At 46.0% G+C, this 11,621-nt stretch overlaps 1 protein-coding gene across 1 annotated transcript in view; it reads right to left on the bottom strand.

Moving 5' to 3' along the window:
• Nucleotides 1–867: 867 nt before the first annotated feature.
• The window catches only part of LOC106606258 (guanine nucleotide-binding protein subunit alpha-13), a 35,309-nt gene continuing 24,555 nt past the window's right edge, over nt 868–11,621 (bottom strand). The window contains exons 3-5 of the mRNA XM_045719588.1: nt 7,893–7,943; nt 2,583–2,783; nt 868–2,385 (exon numbers count right to left, since the gene is read on the bottom strand). Coding sequence (XP_045575544.1) covers nt 2,014–2,385; nt 2,583–2,783; nt 7,893–7,943 — 624 coding nt within the window. The 3' untranslated portion in view covers nt 868–2,013. The remainder of the gene's footprint in view (nt 2,386–2,582; nt 2,784–7,892; nt 7,944–11,621) is intronic.

Genomic DNA, 11,621 nt, shown 5'->3' with positions numbered 1-11,621 from the left:
GACACTTTGGTCGGTGAGGAGTTAAGGAGAAAGATTCATAATAAAATCATTTCACACCGTTTCCCCATCACTTTTCCCTGACTGAGCAATAAGAGGATGAGCCTCCACAGGGTTTACAAGGCTGATCACTGTCTCTTCCCTCTAGGATGAGCCTCCACAGGGTTTACAAGGCTGATCACTGTCTCTTCCCTCTGGGATGAGCCTCCACAGGGTTTACAAGGCTGATCACTGTCTCTTCCCTCTGGGATGAGCCTCCACAGGGTTTACAAGGCTGATCACTGTCTCTTCCCTCTAGGATGAGCCTCCACAGGGTTTACAAGGCTGATCACTGTCTCTTCCCTCTAGGATGAGCCTCCACAGGGTTTACAAGGCTGATCACTGTCTCTTCCCTCTAGGATGAGCCTCCACAGGGTTTACAAGGCTGATCACTGTCTCTTCCCTCTAGGATGAGCCTCCACAGGGTTTACAAGGCTGATCACTTGCTTACACTAACACAGAGAGAGGGGAGAGAGAGGGGAGAGAGAGGGGAGAAAAAAGGAGGACTGGAAGAGGGGATGTAGCTTGCCGACTTGTTTAGACTACCAGCCTCTGATGGACAGCTGCCTGTGTGTGTGGTTCAGGACATAGGCAAATGAATATCATTGCTCTAAATACACAAATAAGTGGTCCACAATGTATCCTGAGAATTAGCTCAGTAGTTTATCAACTGGTCTGTCTGAGTGAGTGTGAGTGTTCACACAGCCTCTTCCATAGCCTTTAACACCGTCCATCAGCAGGTGTAAATCAAACTTGTGTAAAACCTTTCAAATATAACTTAAGACAATGTTTAGATACATATATTCATAATAAATCTGTGAAAAAAAAGGTACAAATTTAACTGACTAAAAACTAAAGTTCCAAACAGTAAGGCCAGGACTAAGACAGGGATCAGGTCAGAAGAGTCTCTATGGGCAGGTTGTGTGTGTGTGTGTGTGTGTGTGTGTGAATAGCTCTGTTTGATAGGTAATCATCAGACAGTGGTAAAAGCCTTATTTGTGGAATCATTAAGGATTAGTTTTAGTACAGTGCTGTGAAGTCCCCCACTCTTTAACTTCCCCCCAGCAACAACAAGCTCTCCGCTGCAGTTGGTTTTTCAGTTCCACATCCAGATAGCGACACTGATTTGCTGTCAGAATGGTGGGGGGCCACAGTGATGTCATAGTCAGGCTCTGAGGGAAAAGGAAGTGTAGAATCAAGCCAGTTCAGGGCAGGTGGGAGTGGAGGTGCATAGCGACAGGCTGAGGCCAGTAAAACACAGTTATCATCATTTTGTTCTACAGCGTTAACACCCCCTCTCCCCTGGTTGCCGTGGGTGACGACCTTTGACCCCCCCCACCCTTGACTGCTAACCTCCAGCGGTGGTCTGAGCTTCTCAGACAGGTTACAATGTGACAGAGTGAGACAGGAGAGTTAAGAGTGAACCAACAGAGTGAATATAGTAATATAGAACACAGATTTAGGACCAGCTTCCCCTCCCCATATCCTGTCATTAACCATTAGTGGGGAAAATGAAAAACGGACTCAGGATCAGCGTCTCTGAGGGCAACTTCATCATACAGAACACATCAACATATCTACAGACTCTGGAATAGTCCATTACAGAGAGGAGAGGGGCGTGTGAGGGGAGGGATTGGGAGAGCTCATTTACAGTGGTTTAGGGGGGTAGAACTGCCGGGGACAAGGCCATTAGAAGTGGTATCAGGGTTCAGTGGTCAAGGGTCATAGGTGACAGCCTGCACCAGAGGTGACTGGAGATCAGGGGTCAAGGTGAGGGATCACAGGGGTTAAAGGTCAAGGGCCAAAAGGTGACTTAAGAGGCAGTGACACAGTGTAGCACAATACAACTATTTTGCTCTCTGTTCAGCACCCTGCAATCACAGCAAGTCAGTGGGTCACGGCGAGGGGTCACGGGGAGGGGTCACGGGGGGGTTAAAGGCCAAAAGGTGACTTCAAAAGGTCATAACCCCCCTGCGATCACTGCAGCATCAGCTGCTTCAGGTTGTCGTGGAGGATGGTGTCCTTGACGTCTCGGAACACCAGGCGAATGTTCTCCGTGTTGATGGCTGTGGTGAAGTGGTGGTACAGGGGCTTCTGTGTCACGTCCCTCCTCTTCCCCCGGAAACAGTCCACTAGGAACCTCTGTACGTCGACAAGGCTGTGTGGCTCCCCGGGGTACTCTGGGAAATAGTCCTTGATGCTGACGGAGCGCACCTTGTCCTCCAGAAGGTCTGTCTTGTTGAGGAACAGGATGATGGAGACGTTGGAGAAAACCCGATTGTTGACGATGGTCTCGAAGATGTTGAGGGATTCGCTGAGACGGTTGGTCTGACGGTCCTCCATCAAGACCTGAGGGGGGGGGGTTAGAAAGAGTGTGTGTTCGAGTGTGTACGCATACAAATGATATTGAATTGTATTTAAGGTCCAAAGACAGGTGTGTGTGTGACAGTGTGTGTGCTGGTTTAAGTGAGTGAGCGTGCATCCAAATTCTTGGTCATTTCATTTCATTCACAAGGACAGAAACGTGTGTGTGTGTGTAAACCCACCTGGTCATACTCTGAAGAGGAGACAAGGAACAGGATGGAGGTGACAGAGTCAAAACACTCAAACCATCTCCGTCTCTCCGACCTTTGACCCCCAACGTCCACCATCTTAAACGGAACGTTCTTGATCTCAAAGTCGTACTCATGGATACCTTTAGTGGGCTTACGGGCCAGGAGAATATCCTGCTGAGTTGGTAGGTAGTCCTGGAGGAGAGAACGAGTGAATTAGAGAGAGAGAGAGTGAATTAGAGAGAGAGAGTGAATTAGAGAGAGAGAGTGAATTAGAGAGAGAGAGAGAGTGATGGATGGAGGTTGGTACTAACGGATACCTTTAGTAGGCTTACAAGCGAGCAGGATATCTTGCTGAGTCGGAGGGAGAGAGGGAATGAGAGAGAGAGATTTGGATCTATCTGCTAGCTAACAAGGTAGAAGAGATTGTGATGAACACACCCTTCTGTCCATCTCCAGCTGTTTGAACAGCATGTTAGCCTGTCCACTTTATTCACATGTTGGAATCAAGTGGCCTACCTGATTTATCAGAATGAGAACAAGTTGAAAATTCCTTGTATAAACTGTGTTTTAAGCTTATTGCACATTTATGAAACACAGACCAGACGGCCAGTATAACAGTCTGGTTCAGATGCTGCTAGTGGTATTATATAACACAGACCAGACGGCCAGTATAACAGTCTGGTTCAGATGCTGCTAGTGGTATTATATAACACAGACCAGACAGCCAGTATAACAGTCTGGTTCAGATGCTGCTAGTGGTATTATATAACACAGACCAGACAGCCAGTATAACAGTCTGGTTCAGATGCTGCTAGTGGTATTATATAACACAGACCAGACGGCCAGTATAACAGTCTGGTTCAGATGCTGCTAGTGGTATTATATAACACAGACCAGACAGCCAGTATAACAGTCTGGTTCAGATGCTGCTAGTGGTATTATATAACACAGACCAGACAGCCAGTATAACAGTCTGGTTCAGATGCTGCTAGTGGTATTATATAACACAGACCAGACAGCTAGTATAACAGTCTGGTTCAGATGCTGCTAGTGGTATTATATAACACAGACCAGACAGCCAGTATAACAGTCTGGTTCAGATGCTGCTAGTGGTATTATATAACACAGACCAGACAGCCAGTATAACAGTCTGGTTCAGATGCTGCTAGTGGTATTATATAACACAGACCAGACAGCCACTATAACAGTCTGGTTCAGATGCTGCTAGTGGTATTATATAACACAGACCAGACAGCCAGTATAACAGTCTGGTTCAGATGCTGCTAGTGGTATTATATAACACAGACCAGACAGCCAGTATAACAGTCTGGTTCAGATGCTGCTAGTGGTATTATATAACACAGACCAGACAGCCAGTATAACAGTCTGGTTCAGATGCTGCTAGTGGTATTATATAACACAGACCAGACAGCCAGTATAACAGTCTGGTTCAGATGCTGCTAGTGGTATTATATAACACAGACCAGACAGCCAGTATAACAGTCTGGTTCAGATGCTGCTAGTGGTATTATATAACACAGACCAGACAGCCAGTATAACAGTCTGGTTCAGATGCTGCTAGTGGTATTATATAACACAGACCAGACAGCCAGTATAACAGTCTGGTTCAGATGCTGCTAGTGGTATTATATAACACAGACCAGACAGCCAGTATAACAGTCTGGTTCAGATGCTGCTAGTGGTATTATATAACACAGACCAGACAGCCAGTATAACAGTCTGGTTCAGATGCTGCTAGTGGTATTATATAACACAGACCAGACAGCCAGTATAACAGTCTGGTTCAGATGCTGCTAGTGGTATTATATAACACAGACCAGACAGCCAGTATAACAGTCTGGTTCAGATGCTGCTAGTGGTATTATATAACACAGACCAGACAGCCAGTATAACAGTCTGGTTCAGATGCTGCTAGTGGTATTATATAACACAGACCAGACAGCCAGTATAACAGTCTGGTTCAGATGCTGCTAGTGGTATTATATAACACAGACCAGACAGCCAGTATAACAGTCTGGTTCAGATGCTGCTAGTGGTATTATATAACACAGACCAGACAGCCAGTATAACAGTCTGGTTCAGATGCTGCTAGTGGTATTATATAACACAGACCAGACAGCCAGTATAACAGTCTGGTTCAGATGCTGCTAGTGGTATTATATAACACAGACCAGACAGCCAGTATAACAGTCTGGTTCAGATGCTGCTAGTGGTATTATATAACACAGACCAGACAGCCAGTATAACAGTCTGGTTCAGATGCTGCTAGTGGTATTATATAACACAGACCAGACAGCCAGTATAACAGTCTGGTTCAGATGCTGCTAGTGGTATTATATAACACAGACCAGACAGCCAGTATAACAGTCTGGTTCAGATGCTGCTAGTGGTATTATATAACACAGACCAGACAGCCAGTATAACAGTCTGGTTCAGATGCTGCTAGTGGTATTATATAACACAGACCAGACAGCCAGTATAACAGTCTGGTTCAGATGCTGCTAGTGGTATTATATAACACAGACCAGACAGCCAGTATAACAGTCTGGTTCAGATGCTGCTAGTGGTATTATATAACACAGACCAGACAGCCAGTATAACAGTCTGGTTCAGATGCTGCTAGTGGTATTATATAACACAGACCAGACAGCCAGTATAACAGTCTGGTTCAGATGCTGCTAGTGGTATTATATAACACAGACCAGACAGCCAGTATAACAGTCTGGTTCAGATGCTGCTAGTGGTATTATATAACACAGACCAGACAGCCAGTATAACAGTCTGGTTCAGATGCTGCTAGTGGTATTATATAACACAGACCAGACAGCCAGTATAACAGTCTGGTTCAGATGCTGCTAGTGGTATTATATAACACAGACCAGACAGCCAGTATAACAGTCTGGTTCAGATGCTGCTAGTGGTATTATATAACACAGACCAGACAGCCAGTATAACAGTCTGGTTCAGATGCTGCTAGTGGTATTATATAACACAGACCAGACAGCCAGTATAACAGTCTGGTTCAGATGCTGCTAGTGGTATTATATAACACAGACCAGACAGCCAGTATAACAGTCTGGTTCAGATGCTGCTAGTGGTATTATATAACACAGACCAGACAGCCAGTATAACAGTCTGGTTCAGATGCTGCTAGTGGTATTATATAACACAGACCAGACAGCCAGTATAACAGTCTGGTTCAGATGCTGCTAGTGGTATTATATAACACAGACCAGACAGCCAGTATAACAGTCTGGTTCAGATGCTGCTAGTGGTATTATATAACACAGACCAGACAGCCAGTATAACAGTCTGGTTCAGATGCTGCTAGTGGTATTATATAACACAGACCAGACAGCCAGTATAACAGTCTGGTTCAGATGCTGCTAGTGGTATTATATAACACAGACCAGACAGCCAGTATAACAGTCTGGTTCAGATGCTGCTAGTGGTATTATATAACACAGACCAGACAGCCAGTATAACAGTCTGGTTCAGATGCTGCTAGTGGTATTATATAACACAGACCAGACAGCCAGTATAACAGTCTGGTTCAGATGCTGCTAGTGGTATTATATAACACAGACCAGACAGCCAGTATAACAGTCTGGTTCAGATGCTGCTAGTGGTATTATATAACACAGACCAGACAGCCAGTATAACAGTCTGGTTCAGATGCTGCTAGTGGTATTATATAACACAGACCAGACAGCCAGTATAACAGTCTGGTTCAGATGCTGCTAGTGGTATTATATAACACAGACCAGACAGCCAGTATAACAGTCTGGTTCAGATGCTGCTAGTGGTATTATATAACACAGACCAGACAGCCAGTATAACAGTCTGGTTCAGATGCTGCTAGTGGTATTATATAACACAGACCAGACGGCCAGTATAACAGTCTGGTTCAGATGCTGCTAGTGGTATTATATAACACAGACCAGACAGCCAGTATAACAGTCTGGTTCAGATGCTGCTAGTGGTATTATATAACACAGACCAGACAGCCAGTATAACAGTCTGGTTCAGATGCTGCTAGTGGTATTATATAACACAGACCAGACAGCCAGTATAACAGTCTGGTTCAGATGCTGCTAGTGGTATTATATAACACAGACCAGACGGCCAGTATAACAGTCTGGTTCAGATGCTGCTAGTGGTATTATATAACACAGACCAGACGGCCAGTATAACAGTCTGGTTCAGATGCTGCTAGTGGTATTATATAACACAGACCAGACAGCCAGTATAACAGTCTGGTTCAGATGCTGCTAGTGGTATTATATAACACAGACCAGACGGCCAGTATAACAGTCTGGTTCAGATGCTGCTAGTGGTATTATATAACACAGACCAGACGGCCAGTATAACAGTCTGGTTCAGATGCTGCTAGTGGTATTATATAACACAGACCAGACAGCCAGTATAACAGTCTGGTTCAGATGCTGCTAGTGGTATTATATAACACAGACCAGACAGCCAGTATAACAGTCTGGTTCAGATGCTGCTAGTGGTATTATATAACACAGACCAGACGGCCAGTATAACAGTCTGGAAGGAATGAGATCTTTAAACTGAAGGAAGGAATGAGATCTTTAAACTGAAGGAAGGAGATCTTTAAACTGAAGGAAGGAATGAGATCTTTAAACTGAAGGAAGGAATGAGATCTTTAAACTGAAGGAAGGAATGAGATCTTTAAACTGAAGGAAGGAGATCTTTAAACTGAAGGAAGGAGATCTTTAAACTGAAGGAAGGAAATTGCCACCTAGAGTGACATCTGAAAAATAAATGGAATACTATATCAGTACATCTTTATAGAACTAGTTGTTGAATCTGTCAGAAAAATCCCCGTTAAAAAAACATTCTCAAAGTGAAGTGTAAGTGTGCAAAGCAGAATTCGTCTCTCGCTCTCTCCGTGTGTGTGTGTGTGTGTGTGTTGTATGCCAGAGGAGAATTCCTGACATTCTAGATGCTGTGACATCAAAAGGTCAGGCTGCACTGGAAAAGCCATCAGTGAAGTCACCATCAGGATGCCAGCCAGAGATACAGAGTTACACACTCCTCATTCCTCTGCACTGCCAGTAAAGAACAGAGAGAGAAGTCAGTTTCCCTCTCTTTAGTCAGGAGGAGATCAGGCCTTCGCTGGTAACACACCCTGACATCTCAGAGAGATGGAGAGATGTGAGGAGAGAGAGTGATGGCTTCACTTCTCTTCTCATTCTGACTGTTACTTCATCAGCAGTAGTGTATACATGTGTAAGAGAGATGGGTGGGACTTACCGGCTGTCCCAGCTTTTCCAAATGATCCAGGAAATACTTCACAGACTCCCCCTGAGAGAGGAGAGAACATTCATGTCAGATTGGTTCAGTAATTTAGAGTTCATTGATTCATATTAAAAGTGATTCAGAAGTACTGCTGTGTGGGTGAAATGCCAAGGCCTTCTACAACACTCTGTTAAAACAGGAAGACAAGAAGTGTGTTGACCTCTGACTCTCACACGCAGCGCTGCGCGAAAATCAAGGCAATGTGGCGAAACTCGCTTCTTGCGACCGCCGGACTGAGCAGGAAATGCAGAGATCTCAGAACACACACACACACACACACACACACACACAGCACCTATAAATGAAACCCTGAGTAACAAGCTGTCCAGGAAGCAGCAGAGACAGAACAGAACAAACAGAAGGAGTGTTTGTGTGTGTCTGTTTAGGTTAAATGTGTGTATATACGCAAGAAAGGAGAGCGAGAAAGACAGAAACCGAGCTGTGGCCTTGAGAATACCACACGCGCACAGAACAGCTGTGAAACCAGAGAGGTACCACTACCACGATGCCTTAATAACCCCCAGGAGGAGGCTGAAACCACAGAGGTACCACTACCACGATGACTTAACCCCCAGGAGGAGGCTGAAACCACAGAGGTACCACTACCACGATGACTTAACCCCCAGGAGGAGGCTGAAACCACAGAGGTAACACTACCACGATGCCTTAACCCCCAGGAGGAGGCTGAAACCACAGAGGTAACACTACCACGATGCCTTAACCCCCAGGAGGAGGCTGAAACTACAGAGGTAACACTACCACGATGACTTAACCCCCAGGAGGAGGCTGAAACCACAGAGGTAACACTACCACGATGCCTTAACCCCCAGGAGGAGGCTGAAACCACAGAGGTACCACTACCACGATGCCTTAACCCCCAGGAGGAGGCTGAAACCACAGAGGTACCACTACCACGATGACTTAACCCCCAGGAGGAGGCTGAAACCACAGAGGTAACACTACCACGATGACTTAACCCCCAGGAGGAGGCTGAAACCACAGAGGTAACACTACCACGATGCCTTAACCCCCAGGAGGAGGCTGAAACCACAGAGGTAACACTACCACGATGCCTTAACCCCCAGGAGGAGGCTGAAACCACAGAGGTAACACTACCACGATGCCTTAACCCCCAGGAGGAGGCTGAAACCACAGAGGTAACACTACCACGATGCCTTAACCCCCAGGAGGAGGCTGAAACCACAGAGGTAACACTACCACGATGCCTTAACCCCCAGGAGGAGGCTGAAACTACAGAGGTAACACTACCACGATGACTTAACCCCCAGGAGGAGGCTGAAACCACAGAGGTAACACTACCACGATGCCTTAACCCCCAGGAGGAGGCTGAAACCACAGAGGTAACACTACCACGATGCCTTAACCCCCAGGAGGAGGCTGAAACCACAGAGGTAACACTACCACGATGCCTTAACCCCCAGGAGGAGGCTGAAACCACAGAGGTAACACTACCACGATGCCTTAACCCCCAGGAGGAGGCTGAAACTACAGAGGTAACACTACCACGATGCCTTAACCCCCAGGAGGAGGCTGAAACTACAGAGGTAACACTACCACGATGACTTAACCCCCAGGAGGAGGCTGAAACCACAGAGGTAACACTACCACGATGACTTAACCCCCAGGAGGAGGCTGAAACCACAGAGGTAACACTACCACGATGACTTAACCCCCAGGAGGAGGCTGAAACCACAGAGGTAACACTACCACGATGCCTTAACCCCCAGGAGGAGGCTGAAACTACAGAGGTACCACTACCACGATGCCTTAACCCCCAGGAGGAGGCTGAAACTACAGAGGTAACACTACCACGATGACTTAACCCCCAGGAGGAGGCTGAAACCACAGAGGTACCACTACCACGATGCCTTAACCCCCAGGAGGAGGCTGAAACTACAGAGGTAACACTACCACGATGACTTAACCCCCAGGAGGAGGCTGAAACCACAGAGGTAACACTAGCAGCAGGATACAAGGCGAGGGGAGGAGTAGACAGACGACGCCCCCTAAAGAGCAATAGATCACAACACATTCTATGGGGAAACCCCCTCACACACACACAACTATGTCTGTGGGACTTTCTATTTCGGGCTAACATGGGGGCATGTGAGGAGCTGTGAAACCAGAAGGACTAGGTAGTGTTAGACCATGGCTTTAGATTAGCATCCAGGGGCAAGTGGGCAACCACATCCAAGTCGCAAATCACTCAGTCCCAATGTTAATCATCCCACTCGGGGTTCCACTCTGTCACCTGAAACTGTTCAAGTCTCTTGTGTGACTCATACACAACATGGGGAAAAAGACCCTCAAGACTTCTGCTGTGGTTAAAACCTCGAGACTTTAGTCATGGAGATGATCTATTGACATACATAGAACGAACACTGATATACAGAAATAGTTTCCAGAAGAAGTGACTGATACTTTCTAAGAGCTAAAACAGTAGGTGTTTTACAGGCCTATTTCTGCTTCCTAAATGGTTAATAAAGTCATTATCACCATCAGATAATTATCAGACCACAGTCTTCCTCCTTTCCTGAGAACCACAGTCTTCCTCCTTTCCTGAGAACCACAGTCTTCTTCCTTTCCTGAGAACCAGTCTTCCTCCTTTCCTGAGAACCACAGTCTTATTTGAATGTAACTGCCATCAACTGTCACGCCGCAGGTTTGTTTACAATCTGACAATCAAATAAAGCTTTGAGAATTTGAATGTGAGACAGACGCTGCCTGTCTGTCTTGTGAATTTCTACTAAAGGCAATAAAATAATAAAGAGCGAGAGAGAAAGATTGAACGATGGAGAGAGCATGAGAGAGATATGTAGGAACAGAACTTCAGAGAGGGAGAGAGAGCGTGTGTAAGAATGAGGGAGGGAGAGAGTATCAAAACCCATAGAGGGTGTTTAAAGCAGTGCAAAACCAGTGGAGACAGTCCTAATGGAAGTATTTCTACAAAATCATTTAAGCGTCCAGTCAGACCAACACCACCAGCACTGAGCAGAGCGGCGAGACAGTGGCACCAAAATCACATGGACCGAACCAATAGCGAAGGGGAAGAAAACTGATTAGGTAGAATCCATTGAGAAGTGGTTATTAATTAGAATGGACTAGACCAGCATGACAGAATGTTCTAGGGTGGACTAGACCAGCATGATAGAATGTTCTAGGGTGGACTAGACCAGCATGACAGAATGTTCTAGGGTGGACTAGACCAGCATGATAGAATGTTCTAGGGTGGACTAGACCAGCATGACAGAATGTTCTAGGGTGGACTAGACCAGCATGATAGAATGTTCTATGGTGGACTAGACCAGCATGACAGAATGTTCTAGGGTGGACTAGACCAGCATGACAGAATAATATATTGTCCTCTTGTCCCAACTGAACCAGCTGAAGTAACATGACATTCTCTAGTCTATCTAACATAATCCATCTGACCTGGTATACTGCTGACCACATAGACGTGTGTGTGTGTGTGAGTTCGTCAGTGCTTTCGCTTCCCCTGCGTTCCCCTACCCAGTAAAGCAACGGTGTGACGCATGCCGAACACAGACACGCGTCAGGAAACCACATCCCCTCAGCCCCACCTCTACTCTGCCGTCATCCTGCTATCTACTACTAGGCTCTGGTGAGGCAGGTGGAAGATCAACTGTCATCAACCGTCAAAAT

This window comes from Salmo salar, chromosome ssa06 (genome assembly GCF_905237065.1).
Source record: "Salmo salar chromosome ssa06, Ssal_v3.1, whole genome shotgun sequence".
Classification (NCBI taxonomy): domain Eukaryota; kingdom Metazoa; phylum Chordata; class Actinopteri; order Salmoniformes; family Salmonidae; genus Salmo; species Salmo salar.
Note: the sequence above shows the minus strand (reverse complement) of the source record. Positions and strands in the feature narration are given on the sequence as shown.